Below are 24,944 nucleotides of genomic sequence, written 5' to 3' on the forward strand. Positions count from 1 at the left end.
GGCAGTTGCAGAGACACAAGAACAAGTGAGTCCAATCATGCCAGCATTTTCCAAATCTCTGCTTTTGTTCCACATTCTGACATCCTATTGATGAAAGTAAGCAACATGGTACAGGGATGGAAAAACATGTGCCACCCACTGTAGGAGGGCATAGACATGGCCCTTGGTGTGATTACAGAGAGGAATGTAGAATGGGGCTTATGACACAGTCCACCACAGGTCAAATCTATTTCAACCTCTCAAGTAATTCCTTATAAAAACCAAGCTCCATAGGTAATGGCCCAGTTTAGGTTATGCACCCACTTCTTGACCAAGGGAAAATGGTCACTTGATGAATAGTCTCAGCAAACCAATGGCTGTGGGTGGTTTCCCCAAAGGAAAACCAGGGTGTCTTACCAGAAGAAATAGGCACAGATTCTGGGCAGGTAAAACAATAGATGTCTCCTCTACTTACGTCCCTGTCTTTGCCTACATTTACACTCTTTGTAATACATAAAAGATGTTACTCCTAGATGAGGGAATATCAAAAAGTTCATGGAAACATTTACATTGTCTCTCAATTTTATTTTTCCATGAACTTTTTGAAGAACCCTTGTGCAAAAAGAAAGGATGAGTTGGAAACCAGAGAACTGTATATACATGTACGGTTAGCTCTGGGTTCCAAAAAGTTGGGGATGACCCTAGATATCTGGTAGAGAGGGTGGGTAAAAGAATTACAAAAGGAGTCAGGAGAAACATACAAATGTGGCAATAGAGCCAGATTGCCTGTGTTACAATCTTACTTAAGGGGGGTTCATTGCACAGCTGAAGGAATCCATGTATTTAGGTGCACTTAGGTTTTAGCATTATCTTTAAAACCACCATTAAATTTGTACTGAATAGAAAAAAAATGTAGATTTCTTTAACACAGAATTTATGTGTATTTCAATGAAATAACGTTACCTTTTTAATAATTCTGATTATAAAATTAACCCTTATAATAGTATGGTATCGAAAAGATTAATGACATATTTTAAAAACTATTTTGTTAAAATCACCTGGCATGGTAAATAAGCTTTATGTTTACACTTTCCAGAAATACTGGACTGGTCAAGTTGGTAGCACTTTATAGGGTGATTTTGAAAACCAAAATAGTATATGCATTTTATATTATTCAGTAAATGGTATTGGGAAAATTGGCTTAAAAACTGTGGAAGGAAAACCCTGATTATCTCTCACACTACAAATAAATTCAAGATGATTTAAAGAGTTCAATAAAAAAATGAAACAAGCAATTAAAAGAAAAAGAAGAAATAGAGATAAGTATTTAACTAACCTTATGTTGGAGAAGGACTACCTATGAACAAAATTAATGGAAGAAATCACAAAAGAAGAGCAATTGATAGAACAGTAAAGAAATTGTAAACTTCAGCAAAACAAATAATCATAAACAAAATTAAGAGCCAAGGAATAAATTGAAGAAATTTCAATATGACAACAAAAGGTCAATTTCTTATAGTATAAGTTGCTCTCATTAATCAGTAAGAAAAACAAAATAATCCAGACAAATTGTAGAGATCACTGAAACTGAATAGGTTAAAAACCAAATAAATGGTTCATGGCATTATATGTAGGAAAATATAATAAATCACACTAATATCCTGTGAATAAGAATTGTTAGGGGATCATCCAGAAAGAAAAAAGAAAACCACTATTTAGAATACTATGATAACCTAAGAATTGAGCATAATTCAATATTACAGTGATTTTGAAAAATAAACAACTTATATTTGCTGATGCAAATAAGATCATCATGTTAAACACTGCTTCCTAGGTAGTCATCCCTACTGAGAATTAAAATAAAGCAAAAAATACTATTTGCACCGCTTTTGCAGAATGAATGTGATCTAGAGGAAAAGCAAACTTTGTGAAATATGCAAATACTAGGTTATGGTCCTAGCTCTATTATTTATTAGCTATGTGAGTTTTACCCATTTTGTCCCCTGTGTCTACATGTGCAAAATGGTACTACTTCTAGTAATATATTTTACTTCCCAGAATTTTTATAAAGATTTTATGAGGTTATAGCATAAAATCTTAGAATTGCCACCTTGATGTTATCAGTAATGATCTACATTTAAATTCCATGAGTTGCTACAGGAAACTAGAAAGGGACTAGTTTACATTAGATTAAAAAAGTTTTATCTTCACCTCTATCTTTCTTTCTTTCTATCTATCTACCTATCTATCCACCTATCCATCCATTCATCTGTGACTCATAGAAAAGAAACAAGGAAGTTAAAACTCATAAAGTCATTAACTGAGGAAAATAGATACCAAGTTCTTGTTTCCTGTGTTCTTGAAATATTTTTTTTGTTTGTTTTGTTTTTTCATGGCTTTTTTTTTTTATTGAAACATAATTGATTATACGTATTTGTGGGTGCAGGGTTGACTCAGTATTTGTCTACAATATGTGATGATCAAATGAAGACAGTTGTCATATTCATCATTACAAAACATACTCATTCTTTGTGTCTATTAACCAGTTTCTCCCTAACCTCCTCCCCCTCCCTCTTTCTCCCCTCTAATAACCACAGTTCTATTCTCTCCTGAAAGTTCAATGTATTGTTGTGCTCTTTCTTTCTTTGTCTTTCTTTCTTTGTCTTTCTTTCTTTCTTTCTCTTCTCTCTCTCTCTCCTCTCTCTCTCTTTCTTTCTTCTTCCACTTATGAATGAGAACATGCAGTGTTTCTCTTTCTGTGCCTGCCTTATTTCACTTAATATAATTTTCTCTTAAGTTCATCCATGTTGCTGCAAATAGCAGAATTTCATTCCTTTTTTTTTTTTTAATGGCAGAGTAGTATTCCATTGTGCATATACACCACATTTTCTTTATCCACTTGTCCATCATTTAAGTTGGACATTTAGGTTGGCTCCATATCTTGGCTATTGTAAATAGAGCTACAATAAACATGAGAATGGTATCCCTTTGACATGAAGATTTCCATTCCTTTGCATATACACACAGTAATGGGATCACATGGTAGGTCTATCTTTAGTTATTTGAGAAACCTTTATACTGTTTTCCAAAAAGCCTGCACTAATTTACAGTCTTACCAACAGCGTAGAAGAGTTCCCCTTTCTCCGCATCCTTGCCAGCATTTATCATTCTGTCTTTTTAATAACAGCCAGTTTAACTGGGGTGAGATGACATCTCAATGTGGTTTTAATTTGCATTTTCCTGATGATTAGTGATGTCGAGCATTTTTTCATGTACCTATCAACCATTTATGTCTTCCTATGAGAAACGTCTATTCAATCTGCCCATTTTCTAATCAGATTATTTGTTTTTTTATTGTTAAATTGTTTGAGTTCCTTGTATGTTATGGGTATTAATCCCTTGTTGGATTCATAGTTTGCAAATATTTTCTCTCATTCTGTAGGTTGTCTTTTCACTCTGTTGATTGTTTCCTTTGTTCCAGAAGCTTTTTAGTTTGATATAATCCCATTTATTTATTTATTTATTTGGTGCCTGTACTTTTGAGGTCTTATTCATAAAGTCTTTGCCTAGTCCTACATCCTGAAGTGTTTTCCCTATGTTTCCTTCTACGAGTTTTATAGTTTCAGGGTTTATATTAAAGTCCTTAATCCATTTTGAGTTGAGTAGATGGCGAGAGGTACAGGTCTAATAATTTCATAAACACTTCTCCGCTCTATGGTTAATTTTTTTCATTAAGAGTCCAAGAAATTGATAGTGAAATAGATAACTAGAGGGATAGCTAAAGAAATACTAATAAAAGCTGGATTTTACTGGCTCACAATAAAAGCTTACTTCTTTCTTACAGAAGTCAACGAGATACTTCCTTGAACTAAGTAATGAGTTGGGGGCAAGGGAACATAAGTAATTTTTTTCAAACACTTTTTGAGCATTTACCATGTTCCAAGCAGCATACTCTGTAAGATTCAATGGTCAAGTACACAAAGGCCCTGCTTCCTGCCTCTTACAGTTTAGTGAAAGGCACGGGTAAGTAATCCAGCAGTCAGGGTTTGGTGCTGTGATGGAAAAATACAGGACACAAGGTGAGAACACAGCAGAGCACTTCACCCAGTATGGTGTTGGGAGCCGAGTGGAGGTGGAGGTGGGGGATGACAGGAAAGTCTACCTGGAAAAGAGTAAGGAGACAAGCTGAAACCTGAAGGGGTAAAGGACAACCACATGAGAAGCTGAAAGAAGAATATTCCATATACAAAAAATAGAATGTCAAATATAGGGTGTAAGCAAGGAGAGCATATTCTAGTAACCAAAAGTTGTTTCATCTGACTGGATGATGCAATGCAAAGAGAGTAGGAAAGGAGGCTGGAGGGATGTGCAGGGGCCAATCACAAATGACCTGTTAAACCATATTAAGAAGTCTGGATTTTATCTTGAGGGCAATGAGATTAATTAAGGAATACTACACTCACATTTACAATTCAGAAAAAAAAAAATCTGATTGCAGTGTGGGGAATGTAGGGTGATGAGTATGAAAAGAGGAAGGCTAAGGCAAAGGAAATAGTTCTAATGCTCCTGCAGTAATTCAGGCAGAAAAAAAAAAGAAGAAATGTTAATGTCAAACAAGGCATGGTGGGAGTATGGACTGGGAATAACGAATGCATCTGAGAGATATTTAAAAGGCATAAGCCACAGAACTTGGGGATCAATTTTATGTGGGGGCAGTGAAGGAGAGAGAGTAGTCAAGGCAGATGCCTTGAATTTTTGCTTGGGCAGCTCTTTATATGATGACACCATTCACTAAGGTAACAAAACACAAATGTTTTGTAGGAAGGAAGATGATGACTTCAGTTCCAAATATGTTGAATCTTAGGCATTTATGAGGCATGTGATGGGGATATAGAATATCAGTTGGAAATGTAGTTGCAACAGTCATGAGAAAAATCTAGGCTGGAGATATTGGGAGGAATGGATAACATGGCTTTAGCTTCTGAAGCTAGAAAGGAGATGAGATCACTCAATGAATATGTAGATTGAAATGAAGAAAGAGGACAGTGATCAAGCCCTTAAATACAGATATTTAAGGAACAGGAAAAGATGAACCCAGAAGTTAAACTGGGAAGGCTGACCAGAGGGTAAGTGGAAATGCAGTTGAGTATATGTCCTAGAAACCAAGAAAAGAAAGGACTGGAAGAAGGAGGTTATGATCAACAGAGTCAAACACTTCAGAGAAAAATAGAAACCAAAAATAATGGTCCATGAACCTAGAAATTATATGGCCATTGGTGAGCTTCCTGAGATCAGCTTCTTTGGAGGTTAAGGGGAGATTCCAGATTGCACTGAAGGTTGAAATGTGAGTGAGAGCTGAAGATGTGGTGTAGAGTAATTCCTTCAAGAAATTTGGAGAGTTTGAAAGTTAATAAGAGGGTAACATGGGGTTTGGAAAGGTATTTCTTTCAAGAGCAAAAAGGTTACATCATATATAAGTGCTTATGAGAAGAAGCTGGTACAAAATAAAATAAAGTAAGAAAATAAATAATAGAGTGAGACCCATTGGAGGTAATCCAGAGGCAAATGGGATTCAATGATACCACGTGGTTGCGTTTCTAACTGTCAAACAAACACTTTCTGTATCTCTAGTCCCTGAGATCCAGGACCTGAGTATATTTCCTTAATTAGGAGAGGCAGTATGTTTTGGTAGCCAGAACATAGCCCTAAAGTCAATCATTGTAGATTTTATTCTGAATGTTATCAGTACCTGTCTATGTCACATTGAACAAATGGCTTAATTTATGTGTCATGTAAATGCAAAGTTCTTAGTATACATTCTTTTTATAAGAAAAAAGAGGCAATGTGCATACATTGTATCACAGGTAATAATCTTCTGAGAATAATTCTCTTAGTCATGGAATTCTTTTCTGTTTTGTAAATCTGCATGCTTTTATATTAGGGATATGGAGTCCTCCCCCCCTTTTTTTTATTAGAAGACATCTGTTTTTCTATATTTCTTCTCTTTACACTGTATCCTGTCTTGCAGTTCAGAGGTAACTACAATTTGAGTAATTTAGGCTCTTAAAATTGTTATATAGTTTACTGTTACAGGATTTAGATTGTTGAGAAAGAAACCTAGTATGTCTAAATCTTGTCTTGAACACCATCATTGACTTATATTTTATTGCAGTTGTTTTGGAGATGTTGAGAATACTGGCTTACTCAGCTGAGAATTAGAAACTGTGTATATTAGTAGAAACACTGGATGGATATTCAGGAGCTCTGCATTCTAAGCCCAGCCATGGTTCTTGGTGGGAACACCCTTGACAAACCATTATTCCTCTCTGTACCTCATGTTCTTCCCCGTAAAATGGGTATGACCTTTCAGGTCTTCATCATAAAAGTCTAGGAGAACTTATTGCAAGTTGATGTGTGACTACAATAAAATGATCCTTAACCCCAATAGCTAAAACGGGGAGTAAAAACTCTGAAAATAGAGACTGCTAAATAATGGGAATCAACTTCAGTCTACTTCTGCCATTGGGTTTGATTTGGAATCACCAGTTCCTACTCAGAAGCCCCACAAGATATCATTGTGAGTAGAATGCTACATTCTCAAAAGTCCTCCTACCATTTTCTCCTTGTGACAATGTACTGGTCAGTTGTCCAAGCACCATCAATGTCTCCTAACAAGGATTTGCAGGGATCATATGGCTGTCAGGCATTTGCTTCTCCAAGCAGAAAATGTTCCTGTTTTCTCCATCACTACACAGAGCACCTAATGGGCAGGAAGAGTGAGAAAAGATGATTCCTTTATTATTGAGTTCTTTCATGCTCTCTGTCCTCCTCCTACTCCCAGACACATATTTCTCAGGGACAGCATAAGCAATTGAGCAAAAAAAAAAAAAAGGAAAAGGAAATCACAGTCAAGCCATAAACCCTGCTATTTGTAATCAGTGCATCACCTCTGTGATGATATTTGTGAGTAATTCACTTCCCACTTAAGCCTACCAATGTGGGATCTAATGTTGCCACCCTGAACACTAATGAAGGAAGTCAGGCAGCAGTACAGCTTGCCCGTGGGGACTCATTTCTCACATCACCAAAAAGTAATTTCTGTCGTATTTGGCCATCTGGTAGCCTGGATTGTGAAGATGAAATTTCATTCAAGCAGTGCTTAAGAGCACGGGCCCTGGAGTCTGCCCGGATCCAAATTCATTTTCTGCCCTCCACCTAGCCCCCTCTATGCCTCGATTTCCCACTCAGAAATATAATCCTCATAGGATATCATTTTTTATTATAAGTAGTTATTGAAATGGTACTTATAAAGCATGCTACATGAGGTCTCATATATAGTAAATGTTCAATTAAACCTAGCTATTATTGTTAGTAGTACTGATAGTATTAGGAGTAATAGTATTTTTTAATGTCTACATGTCAGTGATATAGGCCTTATTAATTTAGTTTTTAAGTTCTAAAGTACATCATGTAACCTGTCACATGCCCAGATGGTATGTAGAGGCTTTCTGTTGTGATTAACCCATTGTTTCCTTATGTGGCTAGATTATAAGTAACCAGGTACAACCATATCTCAATAACACAACAATGCAATTTTATACTAAATAACATTGTTTTTCTTTTTCTGGCATTTGGAAGAGAGATTGGAGATATTCGTTTTATACACATAAGAAAATAAATTTAAGTAACCCTTAATGATAAAAAATTTTAATATTAATTTGTACAAAGGTGCGTGCTCTCTAATATTTAAATAAGGTCCATTCTAAACAGAAAAGAGCTAAGATATTTTTATTGTATTACTCTGTGTGCTTCCTACAGCACTCCGATTGCCAGAGTGGGAGGTAGTCTCATCTTGAAGTAGTGCCTTAGGATTTCCTTACAGAGTTGGTGAGCAGATGACAATCGTGGGTCTGAAAAGCACCTTGACTTCTTAACACAAAAATTCAAATTAAGTTATGAAAGCTGAAATACACCACTTCCAGTTGCAGAAACCAATGCTACGATCCAGATCTTACTGACATAGTTACACATTCAATTTGCTTTTGTCTTTACAGTTCCACCAAAGATCTCCAACATTTCGTCGGATGTCACTGTGAATGAGGGCAGCAATGTGACCCTGGTCTGCATGGCCAATGGCCGTCCTGAACCTGTTATTACCTGGAGACACCTTACACCAACTGGTAAGCAACCGTTCAGTTTCCAGGATACTACATGCTGTTTAAGATATACTCATGCTCCTGAGATTCCATTGAATCAGAAGGACAAGCATGCATCTGGTTACTAAAACACTAAAAGAATTGCAGCACAGGTCTTATTTAGGGTCCTCATGGTCTTAGCTAACGTGTTCATCTCTATAAAGTTTACAGCCATAGTACTAAATATGTGTGTGTGTGTGTGTGTGTGTGTGTGTGTGTGCGCATCTTATTTCATTTTCAATAGAACACCTGCCCCCCGAGGCTACAAATATAGAAGCAGTAATGCCTTAATATTATACCTAAGATGTATGCCAGTTTGTTGCGTGAGTGTCTTAGGGCAATGTTTTATATGAATTAAATTTACATAAATGATTGTATATTTGTTTGTTTTGTTTTGTTTTTAACTAGTTTCCTAATATGTAGCACCTTGTGAAGAAATCTGTCAGGAAATGTGACCTAATGTCCTGTTCTTGGCATCTGGTTCTGTGATGAGCAACAGGCATGAACTAAGCTGCATGAGCTCATGATGGATTCCCGCTATTGATACTAATTGATTACACATCAGAAAATCATTTCCCAGGAATGTTTTCTGCATCCTTTCCTCCCCCTTCTCGACACCGTCACTGTAAATAACTTCTGAGGCCCTCCTGTTTTTTGAACTTTATTTAAATCTTTTACCAAATCATTTAAGATTGACTGCATGTATACTTCCCTACTCCACAAAAAAAAAAAAAATTAAAAAGTTTACAGACTCTGCTCAAGACTGTGGCTTGCGACACAGGACAAGGATCTGCTGCAGTTGTTCATGGCACCATAGGACTTTGGGAATATCCTTCAGACATCTCAAGGGCAAGAACTTTACTCTCCACAGTCATCTATGTAGTATCTCTTTGTGGATCAAATTCTATTATGGCACATGCAAAATTAGCTCCCTGATGCATGTGCAGAGTCGAGGGCAGAATACTCTTCTCCCCTACAAAGTGTGTTGACTCCCAAGCCTACTCTTTCATTTCTTTTCACATCTAACCTAAATAGCCACCTGATCAAAATCATATTCTGGTGGGCCGAGCCCGTGGCGCACTCAGTAGAGTGCTGCGCTGGGAGCGCGGCGACGCTCCCGCCGCAGGTTCGGATCCTATATAGGAATGACCAGTGCACTCACTGGCTGAGTGCCGGTCACGAAAAAACGACCAAAAAAAAAAAAAAAAAAAAAATCATATTCTGGTGACAGGAAAGAGAACTTACCTTTACTATTCTGTAAAGGAAACTAAGATTTGATTGTTGTTGTTTTTGTAAGTTTTTTTTATTTCTTCAAAATTTGGAAACAAGAGTGATCCTTTTCAGCCAATAATGCAGTCTTTCTTGGAGATGCCCAAAGAAGAGACTCTGCTCCCTGGGTGATAGCAAAGCTGCCTGCAACCCGTGGCCATGTGAGCAAAAAAAAAATCCAGCTTGCTTTGTTCAATTATTAATTGTGCCTTCAACAAGTACAGAGTGTGACTGCCTTGCAGAGGAAATGTACCTGTAATTAGCTCGACCTCACAGGGACATAGAGCCCTGAAAGGGGGAAGATTCCATGCAGGGTTCACAAATATCTGATTACCTGTCACTTGATGACATGAGAGGGAGAAAGGAAGGAAAGATGCACGGTATATTTTCATAAACAGAAGAATATTTATTACCTCTTAAATCAGTTCTTTTGTTGCTTTTTAAAAAATTTTGATTAGGCCACTTTGTTTCTCTTTCTTTTGACACCCAAAGTTTCTTTTTTCAAGCATACTGAAGATGTTTTTAAAGAGAAAAATTAGAAGACTGGTGAATTTGTCATATAAGCAAAAGGAAAAACACCTGACTTAGATGGAATAGAAGAGATTGATGAATTTTGTGGCTGCTTTTCTTATATCTCTGATTTCTTAATTTTTCTCTCATCTTCAGTTATTTTGTACAGTCAAAATGATGTGTCACATATGTGGTTATTAAATGTGACCTATTTTCTCCCTTAATTAAGTTAGACTTTCATAATCCTGTGACTCCCAGAGGGCAATTGCACTGTAACATGTATTTTCTATGGAGTGTTTGATCTCTCTTCTGTGAGCAATGCTGCTCCCATCTTCAGTGAACTTTGTTTATAAATCTTTCTTCTCACATTTATGAGGAAGTCCCTTTCTCAAGTGTGTGTCACGTGGCGTCGGCATTGCTCGGTTTACAGAAAGAGTTTCTATGCATTTCCTTTCTACAAAGGTTTTTACAACCTCAGTAGCTTTCCATACCTGAGAAACCCAAAAGGTTACAATGAGGATTTAGCCCCTTAGGCTGAGAACAAATCAAGTGGTATAGTGTAATTTTCTTGTCCAGCCAGAAGCCAGATCTGACATCACCAGAGTGTAGAATTCTTACTTAAGAAATATTTTATATTTTGGTGAGGTGAGTGGGAAAACATTGTGCTGGGAGGAGCTAACAGGGCTCCAAAGACCCTGAAATCCCATTTTCTCATTGGATATTGGATTTTAATCACTTGGTCTGGGATCCCTCTTTCAATTCATTTTCCAGCCTGAACCCTTAACTGATGGTACTCTTGAACTCCATTAATGTGAAATCCCTATCTGTCTTACTTCTAGTTGTGTAACTCACCCAATATGACCAGCATAGACTCTGACCTCATGGATTTGGGAGAAATATGTAATGTTAAACTGAACTCATTTTTTTAAATCGAATTTCAGAAGTACATGTTGCAAGTAACCGTTATCTGGTCTTCCAAGTGAATATGTTAGAATCAATATGAATTCATATTTAACACAGACAATATTTGATCTACAGTTTAAGTTTCAGGAATTGGCATGGGGGGAGTGATGTTCTTTTCTAGAGCTTCCAGAAGGTTCTGTGAATTGATCTTGGTAGCATATGGATGTAGAAGAATCAAACCTGTATGTTTTGCAGGTAAGGGCTATTGACCATATAATAACAATTTAAAAGAGAATAATGGTTCAACTTTTTCTATTGATTGCTTTCATTCATTTCTTGTATTTTCATTTTTTAATATTCATATTTTCCTTTCACAAAGAGGCAAAAAACAGATAAAGAAAAATGTTTTTTTCAGTGTCTTACTTCTTACTTGTATATTGATTTTTAAATATGTCATCCATCAATACAGATTTATTTCAGATTAATCTTGATCTCCATCTCACAATTTGTTCATTTGTCAAGAATTATTTATAGAGTGCTCACTATTTAAAAGGACACAATGAAGATCAAGACAGACATGGTCCCTGCACAAATGGAGCTTATACTTTAACAAGAAAGCAGAGCATTAAACTAATAATTGCATGAATAACTCCTTAATTAGATTGATGCATTTTAAAGGAAAGTTATAGCATTCAATAAGACCATAAAACAGGGCCATATAGAAAATCTGCAAGGCCAGCAAAGCTCCCCTGAGGAGATATTATTCTGAGACCTCAAGAATGAATAAGACCTGGCTGGCTAAGAAAATAGAAGAAGGAAGAGTATCCTAGACATAGAAAAGTTTGTGTACAAATGGCCTGGAAAAAATGCATTTAAGAATCCAGGCAGACATCTTATTATGTGAAACCATGATGTTAGTATTTTGTTATGCTATTTTTCTGTTAATATTTATATCTTATTTTTAAGATACACATTTTATTTTTTATTACTTTGTAATATTTCTGTTTTCTCTTTCCAAAAAATGGAAAAATGCCTTACTTGTGTAATGATTTTAAATATGCCAATGTATATACCACTGTGTATACTATAGTATATGACAGTGTGTGTGTTTGTGTGTGTGTGTGTGTACGCAAGCGTATTTGTATACTGGTTTATAATTTCCCAGTGTAGCAGGTATATAGACAGCTATTTATGTATATAAATATCTTACATTTAGGTCAGAAACATATACTTTCTTAATACAGATGACTCCATGATAACCTAATCTAGTAAATACAAACTCTTTTTCAGTAACCTTATCATTAAAACAAATGTTTAATTTAGAAAATGAATACTACAGAATTTAACCACATGATTATTCCCCTCTCCAATCCAAATTTTGAAAATACTGGCAATACTCAATAACTGACACTGTCAACCTTTAAGCCATGGAGGGGATCTCCACAACCTGAAAGGCTGGCTATTCCCGCAAGTGTTGGACAAATGCCCTAACACCACTCTTGCACCCACTCCTACCCATCCAGATACATCATCAGATCCCCAGAGTACTCTGCCTGAGGAGAAATAAACCAGCCTAGGTTGTTCTTGGGGGACTAGCTTGGATTTTGGTGCTCCAGGATATTGTAGAACCTTAGTGAGGAAGAGGCAATAGCTTAATGAGAAAGTTTGCACATGTCCTAGTAGAATAGAAATTCAGAGTCCATATCTCTCAGCATCTCACCACTTCAAATATTTTTTTGCCACTATTCCAAATAGTTTTCATGTATATATATATATATATATTTTTTTTTTTTTATTGCAACATAATTGATTGTACTTATCTGTGGGGTACAGTGTTGAATATCAATCAATACCTGTGTGCAATATGTGATGTTCCAATCAGGATAATTAGTATATTCAGCCTTACACATTGTAATCATTTTTTATAGACCTTATATTCAAAACAGGTTTGAAAATAGAATCTGTATCAAAAGTTATCATGAGAATTAGAATATGTAGGCAAAGTTCTTAGCACAGTGTTGGCTATAATTGATAATATTGTTATTATTTAATGTAATTATTAGTTATCTATACATTAGCTGCCTATAGTTATCATAATTTGATTTAAAACTTTAATTCCATCTTACCCAAGGAATTTTAAAAATGTCCCTTTTTCAAAAAGATGTAAAAACAACAGTGTCTCATTAGGGACGGATTTTCTAGCATGGCTTACTCATGTGTTCATCCTTCTCTTCAGAGACAGTTTTCCCAGTCTAACTTTGTAACAGCAAATATTTTATTAACTGTAGCTAACAAAACCAATAATGGTAAATTACAACCCTTGTTATTTTTTTCCAAGACTGGGGTTTCAGGAGATGATTATACTATCACACATAAAAATCATCTGCAATGTTCAGGAGTGAGCCATTGAACAGTAACAGAGGAGCTCTACATAGTAAAAACACAACAAAAAGAAAATAGTAAATTATAGTTTCTTAGACAAGCATATTGAGAAGATCAAAGTGATCATAAAATTGTGGAAATGAGCAGATATTTACCCAATGAAATTCATTAAGATAAGTTCACGTTGATTCACGTGGGAGACAAACAAATCACTAAAGCAGAGGATATGACAGGACTTACATTGGGTTGGTATGGCTTACCTATTCAGGAAAGAGTCAGGTTAGGTTGTGCAGTTCTTGTGGACTGTCCACAATTGACTGTAAAATCTTGACTGCAGATGTCAGCTAGGATTTATCCCCTCATGAGATGCCAGCTGAGGTCTGATTTAAGTCCTTGCCAAGGGGGGCAATCTCAGTTTCCATGAATCAAGGCATTTACCCAGGGTGGACAGAAGCAGAGGGGCCAGAGGACAAGTTCTAAGAGATGTTCATGGTAGGACATAAAAATTATCCAAGCCAGAAATGTGGGAGTGGTCCTGGCCTTTTTCTCTTCCTTTGCCCCAACAATGATTCATTTCATATCTCATTGATTGTTTTTCTTAATAACTACCATTCCATTTACCTTTGCTCATTGTCATTGTCACAATGTAGATAAGCCAATGTTTTCTCTCACCTATATTGTATCAGTTTTCCAATTGAACCCCTTGCCACTATTTCTAAATATAAAAATGGACAAGTCAATTTTTCTGCTTAATTTCTCAATTTCCCAGTGCCTTTGGAATGAAGTTCAAAAGCATGGTATTAAAGTCCTTACTCAGTGTATTCTTCTATCTGTAAATCCCTAACCAGTCAACTTTATGCAGCAGATAGAGTATACTGTTTATATTTCAAGAATGTGTCTTCTTCATTTGCCTTTGGACCTTCACACCTTCTGGTTTTCTACTAGAAATATGATTGCTTATCCCACCCTTACCATCATTTTGCTGGTATAACTTCTTCTTGCAAGACCTTCAAGATGACACTTCCTCCAGGAAGCAAAATCATAGAATTAATAAAATTGCATTCTAATCATGGACTCATCTGTCCTCTCTCTAGTTTGTAAGATCTATAAACATACAGAAACTATGATCTATTCATGTGCATATTCTCAGGACATTGTGTGGCATATTGTAAGTACTCAATCAATCAATCAAATAATTGAGTTAGTTAAGGACTTTATAAGAAATAGAAGCATTGTTGGGAACTAAGCCAACTCACATCATGAAGTTTAAACTAAATATTAACTAATAAATAATTAAAGCATGAGTGAATAGAAAGCAAATGACAAATGCCATGATAGAATTATAGAAATAAAACTGTTTATCTAATAGTTTCATTAATTTTTTGCTGAGAAAGTTTTGGAAATTTCAGGGAGGTTCTCTGTTTAGCTCCTATTCAGATTCTTTTCCATTTCCATCTGACTCAGATCATTAGCTACTGGGCTAGAAAGAATGCTCTGAAATCTTCACATTCTTATATCTGATTCTTTGCTATTCTCTTATCACTCATTTATTATCAGCAATTGTTCTTTTCCTTCTCAGCAGTTACCACACTCAGTAATTGTGTTAAACATGTTTACTGTTTTACTGTCTATTTTCCTCATGAAAACAGATACCCGCATGTCCTTAATTCCCATTATAGTGCTTGGCACAGAGTGAGTGCTCAATAAATATTTGTTGGATGAATGAATGAATGACTTATTCTAGAGAAATGTCAGACTCTTTGTTACAACCTGCTGAAGTTTAGATTTAAAGAACAGAATCTTCATAAACTATAGTTTTGCTGTACTGTATTAATACATCTCTAAAATATAGGACATTTTCTTTTCTTAAGCTACTGAAATGTCTACTGCAGATTTCTATTTCTGAGAAAGCATTTTTTTTTTTCTTTATATGTGGCATGGCAAAGCGCTCAGCACTGTCACTCTGATGAACTTGTACTATAGTGGAGGTAGGGGGGTGGCAGGGGACAGGGTTCAGGCCTGCCTTGGTTTTGGCCATAGAGAACAGTTCACAGACTGAGCCAACCTGAAAATGGAACCCCCATTTCAGAGCTGTAAGTTTGTTTGTTTGTTTATTTAATGTAAGTTTTTCACTGTAAAGCATCTCTTCTGGAAGTGGCCACCTGTGGTATAACTTTTGTGGCCACTTTTAGACAGTCTACTCGATTTCCGAATGTGGCTGACCATCAGAATTACCCAAAATATAGGTCAAGATTTTTAAAAATAAGATGCCCTGACTCACTCCATGCTTAAATCACCTCTTTTGATGACCTACAGGATTTTGTAGAATTAAGACCTCCCATGAGTGAGATGACCAGCCGGGTGAGCAGAATGACTCCTGTGTAAGCACGAGAGGGCAAAAAGATTGAAAAAAGTGCTTGTACGTTAGTGTGTTGGAAAATTATCTGGAGAATCTTATTAAAATGTGAATTCTTATTCAGTGAGTCTGGGGTGAGGCCTGAAATTCTGCTATAACAAACACCCAGGTAATGTTAGCACTGCTGGTCCACCACAGCTTGAGTATCATCCAAGATCTTGAGAATAAAATAGGTTGGAAAATACTGGGATGTGTAAGTAGTCTCACACAGAGGAACATGTAGGGATGTCTCACAATGTACATAGTATTCGACATAGTAACAAATATTGTTACTGTGTTTTATATTTTTTTTATATTTTTAATTTCTCTGTTCCAACCTAGAGATTGAAAGATGGTTCAGAGAATCATAAAAATAATTATGGTTTTGAGAACTAGGATTATTCCTTGCCTATTAAGGTTGTAACCAGATCATCAGAATTGGCATCATCTTGGAGCTTTATACAAATACAGAATATTGGGCCCCACCACAGACCCGTTGGATCAGAATCCACAGCTCATCAAGATCCCCAGGCGGCTTGTATACACATTAAACTTTGACAAGCCCTGGGCTAGAGGTGACGTCTTCAAATGCTGAGAAAGCTGTTTTCCTTAGTATTTGAAGTATAGAATTTAAGGACCTTTCTCTCCTTTCCTACCAAGGAGTAATGCTAAACTTCATCACCACCTCCCTTTATTCCAAAAGCATTCCTACCATGAAAAGAAAAAAAATGATGTGGGAGTGGGGGTGGGGTTACAATTCTGTGCCATTGAATATTTATCACTGGAAAGAAAAGCATCTAATGCTCTAACTGCTACATCACATGCTGCTGCTAAATATTGCAGGAAAATTTAGGCTACTGTATGAAGAGATACGGTCTGAATGACTAGCCACTTTTCTCATCATCTCTTTATAATAGCTTTATCTGCAAAATGTAGACAATAACATGTGCCCTGCCTGCCTCACGCTGTTGCTCTGAGGAAGGATCAAATGAGATAATGAATATGAAAATAGTTTGAAAAATGCAAAGCAAAGCTCTCCACAAATGTAAAGGATTGGGAGGAAGAGTGGTTTGGTAAAAAGAAGTACAGAATTTGGAGTCAGAAAGCCTGGGTTGGAATCCTTGCTCTTCATAATTGACTTTTTTAGGGGTTTGGGTGAGTCCTTTAAACTCTTAACTTTTCATCTGTAAAATGTAAATAGAATGCTTGCTCACCTACATGGATTCCTATGTTGTCTCAATGAGATAGTGTTTGTGAAAGTGATTTATTAACTATAAAGCATTATTTAGGTGCCGTTTGTTGTTATTGTCTTAGATTCCACAAAGCAAAACATAGGCTTAAATTACTGTAGTCATTTTGGTCAGATGATAGAAACAACTAGCTTCAACACTCTGAGCACTCCACTTGACCAAATAAATTATAAAACCAGAGTCTCTGGATAGTCTAAAACAATGGTTCTAAGAATGTAATACCCAAACCAGCAGCAACTAGGAACTTGCTAGAAAAGCAAGTTATCAGCCCCCATGCTAGACACATGAATCAGAAACTCTAGGCATGGGACCCAACAATATGTAGTTTAACAAGCCCTCCAGATGATTCTGATGCACAATAAACCTGAGAACCCCTGCACTGAATAAAACTCATCTTTCTGAGATAGGGTTGTGTATCGTTTCTACTAAGCACATGCATAGGAGCATTTGAGATTCTTTCTGTGCGATAAAACAAAATCAATAGGAACTATTTTAGTGACATAGTGTGTGTGCATGTGTGTGTATAAAACCATTTGATATGTAAGTGCACTATCACATCTCTTTAGTTAGAATTTCTATCACTTTAAATGAAGAAGTTGAGAAGTAACAACTATAGAAATCCCCACTTTATCTTTTTCTATCTACATTCTAAAGACAGTTGAGGCTAACGTATCACTTAAAATGTGCACACATTTCTGAAATCCTCATCATTCTCTTGGCATGTTCATTTGCAAGTCTCCCAGTGCACTGAGGCTGCAATTTATTTTAATAAAACAGAAAAACCTCAATAGGTAACTCAAACAGGGCCACACTGCCCTCAAAAGATATGCCAGTAAAATTACCCATGGTACCCATGGCACTTAAGAAACTTTGTTGAGAAACAGACTCCTTTCCAAAAAACTGCCTTGCCGTTTCCTTTGTGTGTCAACTACCTGCATTTCATGAATCAAATCAAGTATTTTGCTCAAGTTGATCAACAATTCAAAAGCCCAGAAGGCTCTGTGAAGTCACTCCACTGCTAAATTGTGACTTTGTCTGAAGTGTTAAAATCTGATGAAAGGAAGAGAAAAAGAAAAAAAAAGAAAACCTTTAATAATTCAGTTGGCAAATATCAATGCAAATCAGATCTAATTCTTCAAGGTATTCTAGTAATAAAAACTGAAATGTCAGTCTTTGAATGACATCAGTCTTTTTTTACTTTTTTTCTTTTTTCTTCTTCTTTTTTTTTTTTTTCCTTGGCCTGGTCACTGAGAATTTATGCTGTTTTGGCTGTGGAATACAGATCCAGATCAGGGAATGACGGATTTGAAAGGAAGATGGGAAAATAGTCACATCAAGTCAGTCTTCATAGGGCAATCCAAGAGATATTTTATATTCTTAAAAAAATTCCACCCTATTCCCCCCAAAAACCCATGGGAAAATTGCTTCAAATTGCAACAAATTATACGTTTCAGAATTTTACTTTAGAACAAAAGTCATTCCAATGAAAACACATGGTATTGAGGACTTTCTGCCCATTGCTTAGGGTCACTTGGTATGGACACAGAAGGAGGTAGTGGATGATTATTTGGGTAACTGGAATTTAGATAGCTTACTTTTGGAGTCATCTGGAAGAAGATAGATGGATTTCCACTGTTCCATGAGGAGAGCAAAGACAGACATCCTTTATTTTATACTAAAATAATTAATTGTGGCAACTATGCTTATTGCACATGTATTGATTTCTGTAAGCCCACTTATTTAAAATAATTAAATAAGCTCATTTATTAAAAAATAAAGTCTCTGTAGTGTATGAGTCAGCTGGGGCTGTCATAATGAAATACCACAGACTGGGGAGCTTAAACAACAGATATTTATTTTGTTATACTTCTGGAGGTTCGAAATCCATGATCAGGGTGCCAGCATGGATGAGTTCTGTGGAGGGCTCTCTTCCTAGCTTGTAGATGGCCAACTTCTCCCTGGGTGCTCCCATGACTTCTTTGTGTGTATGCAGACAGGAATAAACTCCCTGGTGCCCTTTCTTAAAAGAGTACTCATCCCCCCCATGAAGGCCCCACTCTTATGGCCTCATCTAAACCTAATTACCTACAAAGGCCCCATTTCCACATACCATTACATTGGGGGTTACAGCTTCAGCATAAGAATTGGAAGGGACAGTGGGGACACACAATTTAATTCATAGCATATAATATCTGCTCTCATGATGCTGATCACCTGGACTTCTGGCTCTTCTGTCCTTCTTTGAGTTCTGGGTTCACAGATTTTCAGTGGCCCTGTTGTCATGTTTCTTTAGGACAGGATACATCCTGGAGTTAAATCCTTTCTTAAACTCAGAATATGCAGCCATAACACAGAGGCCAAATGGGAACGGCACTACCACCATATTGCTGCTCCCCTCCCAAAGTCTGAATGTCCTGTCAGCAGAGCCAACCCTAGGTATCTTCTCTATAATGCTAAAGAACCAGTAAGAGACCCAAAACACATCACACTGGATTATTTTCTTCTACGCACGTGTGAGTAGCTATAACTTTCTACCTCGCAGTTCTGTTACTGATTGTTGCTAGAGGAGATAATTCCCCCAGGAACGTTTAAGCACTCTAAGCTCTCCACAGCAGGCTGACTCAGCTGCTGAGTGTCACAGTGGATCTGGGGCTCTGCTGAGGCTGGTGCACAATATTGCTAAGCCTTTGAGAATGTATGTGAATTCACTCAGTTCTGCTCCTTGTCAAAGGTGTGGTTCTGCCAAGGAAATGTCTGGCAGCAGGGGTAACCCATAATCTTATTCTGTCGTGCTGTGTAAGGGTGGATGACTGGTGGCTGGGGGAGGGATAAAGGGCTGCTGCCACAGCCAGCCTGTAAATACTGTATCTTGCTTCTGACCTGATTCTAAATAAAGTCTCATGGGGAGATAGGCCATGAGTTGTTACAGCAGATCCAGAAAAGCCACTTTTGATCTCTCCTGCCTGAACTGGTACCTTTCTGGGTGCAAACCAATACTTAATATTCACAGAAACACTAAGATGCTAGTTCTCTTTCTTTGGAGCCTCTTTCTTATACAAGGGGTCTATAAAAAATTCGTGGAATGATTTGTAGTATCTTTTCATTCCATTTTTTTCACAAACTTGTTAAAGTATCCTCATCTGAGAGGGTTTCATGAAATTTGGACAAACCAAAATAATTATTCAGGTCTTTTCTCACCATGGTATCTATCACCACCAGTACCATTGCTATTACTACTACTACTACTACTACTACTACTACTACCACCATTAAGAATAACCACACAAGTTTCATCTACTATTGTCAATGACGGGGTGCTCACTCTCTGTCAGTCATGTCCAAGTTTCTCTGCACTGATAATTTCTAATTTTTTCCGGATCTACTAGCCAATCGCCCACGAGAAATTACATGAATTTTCAGATCCCACTCCCAACCCAAGCCCAGGGTTCCACAGGCAATCACTTATGAATCACGAATCAAATCAGGACCAGAGAACATTGCCAAGGGGTATTCCTTGGTGTGACTTGGGGAAGAACAAAACCTATCAGATACCAATAGGGGTTCTATACAAATTTTTCTCCCTGTCGGCCTTTCATAAGAAACCAATCAACCATGCAATAAGCGGTATATGTATATACACATACATACACACATACATATACATACACACAAAGAGGATGCTTCAAAAAGTTGGTGGAAAAATAGACTTGAAGGACTAGCTGGTTAGCTCAGTTGGTTAGAGTGTAGTGCTGATAACACCAAGGTCCAGGGTTCAATTCCTGTCCAGCCAGCTGCCCCCACCCCACCCCCGAAAAAGAACAGAAAAAGAAAAATAGAATTGAAAGATAGTACAAATCTTTCCATGAACTTTTTGACCCTCATATATATATATATATATGTGTGTGTGTGTATGTATATCTACACATACACATTTGCTCATATTGTTTGAACTTATTTTTATCACTAATTTTAATGCAAATATTTTTCTTGTATTACTTTCATGATGAATATCCAATTATGATAAAATATTTGTTAGCCTTGGCCTTATTTTTCACCCTCAAAGCATAGAGACTCTGAGTTTCCATTCATTTAAGTGGAAAAGAAATTATTCAGGACCCCGCTGAACATTATATTGAAATCCTGAATGCCAGTTGAACTTTTTAATAATAAATATTACAATACCTTATGATTTCTCAGTTTGCATCAGTAAGAAATTAACACTGCAATCCTGAGACCGAGTTGTAGTTATGAATCACAATTTTCCTCGGTAATGTTTGTCAAACTATCTTGATATCTGAATCATTAAAATATTTCTGTGTATTAGTTTTCTAGGGCTGCCACAACAAATTATTACAAGCTTAGTGGCTTAAAACAACAGAAATGCATTCTCTTACTGTTCTGGAGGCCAGAAGTCCAAAGTCATGGTGTCAGCAGGGCCACTGTCCCTCTGAAGGCTCTAGGGGAAAATCCTTCCTTGCCTTTTCCAGCTTCTGGTGGCGCCTGTCTTTCCTTAGCTTGTGGCATCATGTCTCCAGTCTCTTCCTCTGTCTTCACATGGCTTTCTCTCCTGTGTCTCTGCATCTCTGTGTCTCAAATCTCCATTTTCTTTTGCTTATTAGGGTAACAGCCTTGGATTTAGAGTCCATCCTAAATCTGGGATGATATCATTTCAAGATCCTTAAATTAATCAGCTCTGCAAAGACCCTTTTTCCAAATAAAGCTACATTCACCGGTGCTGGGCATAAGAACTTGAACATACGTTTTTGAGGGCCACTATTTAGCCCACTATAATCTGCTTTGCAAAGAAAAATATTAGAGAATAATGAGATTTGAGTGGAACAAAACCAAATGACTTTTGAAAGGCAAAGTTTGGGGAGCTCCAATTGTTGCCTATGCAAATCAAATGTAATTAGATCTTGCTTTTATTATTATATAATCTGAGAAGATATTTTTATATACTGCATAATTCTCTAAGCTTACCTATAAAGTCAAAGGTCCTTCAAGAGGAAATATAAGTTGTGGCTAAATGGATAAAATTAGGAATTAGGCTAACCTGGGTTTGTGTTTCAGATATAATCTGCTAACTCTGTGACCTTGGTAAAGTGGCTTCCTGTAGCCATATAATGGCCTACAAAATGGGGTGATAATTGGACTTCCTCGTTACTGTTGTATGAATTAAAGAGATAATGTTCATGAAGCATTTCCCACAGTACCCATTTTCTTAAGCTCTCAATAAAGATAGTTGCTTTTACTGTTGTCCTGTTAAAATTTCTGAATAAAAAAATGTGTGGCCTAAGTGCAAAGGCACCAATTCACAGGTGACCGTATCTTTAAAAAGAACCAAAAAACAAAAAACCCAGCACTGTTACAATGACACATTGCATCTTTCCTTCACTCCAGTGCTCTACTTACAGGGGTATTTTTCTATGTCTTAATCAGGCTTCAACACAATGAAAATGATGGATCTTATTCCTTCTAACATTACTTATAATAGATCTGTCAGGTGTCCCATTTAAACCCTAATGGTTCTGTAAATAGCAAGGCTTATGAAACACCCAACTATGAGGTGAAAGAGAAATATCCAATACAATCGAGAAGCAAGCAGCCAAAGTGAATTGAGGGCAAAAGGTTAGCAGAGAGAACCTTTGTGTGCAGCGGAGAAACAGAAGACCAGCCTGGCTCGATCTGTGTGTACTCTCCTCCTGTCTGGACATCGTGTCCACACAGCTGTGACCTCCTCTGCCCCTTGGCGAGTGTCTCTCTCCTAACCTTAGTCATGACTTGCCCTTATTCTCCGGGTGTGCTGGGATGTTTTTCCAAGTCATGCTTTCCCACTCCTCTCGCACTGTACAGAGGGATGGAGGGGTGGTCGGGGCAGCTGGGAGAGAAGGCAGCCAGATCTGCATGTTCAAAAGGCCTGTCAGATGGCATCCAAAGTTCCTTTCAGCCTGGCTTTCTGCCTCCGCCTTTTTCCTCCCTAACCTCCTCTCGTCTTCTCCACTGTCTGGCACCAGGAAAATATTCTCCATCATTTTCTTTCCTTTTATGCTGTAAGTACAAGTTCTTCTAATCTTTGAGTCAAGCTCTAAGAAATAGTCTAAGCAACTCCTCTCCTTGGGGCATAAATTCCCAGTTTGCCCCTTTCCTGGTGGCTTTGACCAGGGGCAAGGCAAGAATCTGACAAATATGAGAAAAGCTTTGGAGTCGACTTGATGCCCTTGACAGCGCGGAATTCCATAACTTTCACTTCAGGATCAACCTAGCCAACACCTCCGGAAATAGGATATCATTTCAAAAAACTCAAAGTCAAAGAGAAAAGAGAGAAAAAGAACATTGTGATGAAAAAGTTATTAAGGAGAGTGTGATAGACAGAATAATGGAACCCCCAATATGTCTTCATTCTAATTTCCAGAACCTGTGAATATGTTACTTTACATGGCAAAAGGGACTTTGCAGATATGATTAAATTAAGATCTTGAGATGAAGAGATTATTCAAGATTATTTGGATAGGTCCAATGTAATCACAATCACTTTCCTTTATCAGCGGGAAGCAGGAAGGTCAGAGCAGCGAGGAGATGTAAGGACGGAAGCAGGGGTTGTAGTCAGAGAGAGAGAGAGAGATTTGAAGATTCTCCACTGCTGGTGTGAAGAGGAAGGAGGGAGCCTACTATGGGTTCATGGAATTGTGTCCCCCAAAGTCCAAATATTAGAAGCTTAATCCCCACTGTAATTGTTGAGGGTGGGAAATAATATTATGGTAATTGAAAGGTGGGCCTTGAAGAGGTGATTAGATTCTGAGGACCATGCCCAGCAAATAGATTAAAAATGTTGGTCATGGGTGTGGTTCTGAGAGCTTTAGAAAGGAGAGTGCACCAGGAGCTCTCTCTGCTCCACCATTTTCTGCCATGTGAGACTCCTGAGTCACTGTCACCACCACCAAGGCCTTCACCAAACATGTTCTCTGGACTTTGGACATCCCAGCCTCCAAAATTGTAATCAATAAATTTCATTTTCTTACAAATTACCCAGTTCCAAGTATTTTTGTAATAAGCAACAGAAACAGACTAATAAGGGGCCCCAAGCCCAGGATGACAGCAGGCAGCAGCTTCTAGACATGGGAAAGGCAGGGAAACAGATTCTCCCCCAAAGCCTCCAGTAGGATCTCAGCTCTGCTCACACTTCAATATTAGCCCAGTGAGACCCATTTTGGATTTCTTACCTCCAGAACTGTAGGATAATAATCATATTATTGTAAGCCACTAAATTTGTGGCAATTTGTTACAGCACAATAAGTAACTAGTACAAGGAGTGACCCCTCAGGGTTGTTCATTGCCAGTCATTCAGTTGTGTAAAATTGGCTTGGGCTTGTGGAGGGATAAAAAAGGACACTGAATACAGGTCTACAGAATTACCTGTTTTGGCATAACAGAGAATAATGGGAAATTGAGGTTCTCTGATCAATGATACCAGCACATGTTCTGTTACTGGTGACTGATATTCAAAAAAGTGTGTTATGATTAAATGTAATGCAAAAGTATGACAAAGGAAGATTCTCTTTCTCTCTCTCTCTCTCTATCTCTCTCTCTCTCTCTCCATCCCTCTCCCTCTCTCTCAATGATCCACAAAGCACTTCAGGAACTTGCACTGCCTCAGGGTAATCATTGTGAGCATCAATTATCATTGTACCATTGAAGCACAGAAGCACCCACTAGTAGTAATATTTCCAGGTGATAAACACTAGATAAACCATCATTTACCATGATATAGTGTCTAGATTATGTCTATTATATTACAACTTGGGGAAAACTGCATAACTGATTCAGAATTAAAATTTACTTGTTTCAGGTATTTGCCTTGAAATTTCATGGAGAAAGAAATAGGATGAGAAATGAAAGGAGGTCTCGTGGTTGCTATTAAGTGCAGCTCTTAAAATGCTGACAAGAACTCCTCATCAGTGGCCTCTGCTAGAACAGGGTTTAGGGAAGCAGTTGTTTTATTTTGGTCTCAGTTCATGAGTATGCAGGGTGTCCTTGACTTCCATGTTGTGAACCTGCCATATG

At 37.3% G+C, this 24,944-nt stretch overlaps 1 protein-coding gene across 2 annotated transcripts in view; it reads left to right on the forward strand.

Moving 5' to 3' along the window:
* LSAMP (limbic system associated membrane protein) overlaps nt 1–24,944 on the forward strand; it is a 629,633-nt gene that overhangs the window by 430,737 nt on the left and 173,952 nt on the right. For both annotated transcript variants that reach the window (XM_063075134.1, XM_063075142.1), the window contains exon 3: nt 8,034–8,159. In XM_063075134.1, the coding sequence (XP_062931204.1) occupies nt 8,034–8,159 (126 nt within the window). The remainder of the gene's footprint in view (nt 1–8,033; nt 8,160–24,944) is intronic.

Source organism: Cynocephalus volans, chromosome 1, assembly GCF_027409185.1.
Source record: "Cynocephalus volans isolate mCynVol1 chromosome 1, mCynVol1.pri, whole genome shotgun sequence".
Lineage (NCBI taxonomy): Eukaryota > Metazoa > Chordata > Mammalia > Dermoptera > Cynocephalidae > Cynocephalus > Cynocephalus volans.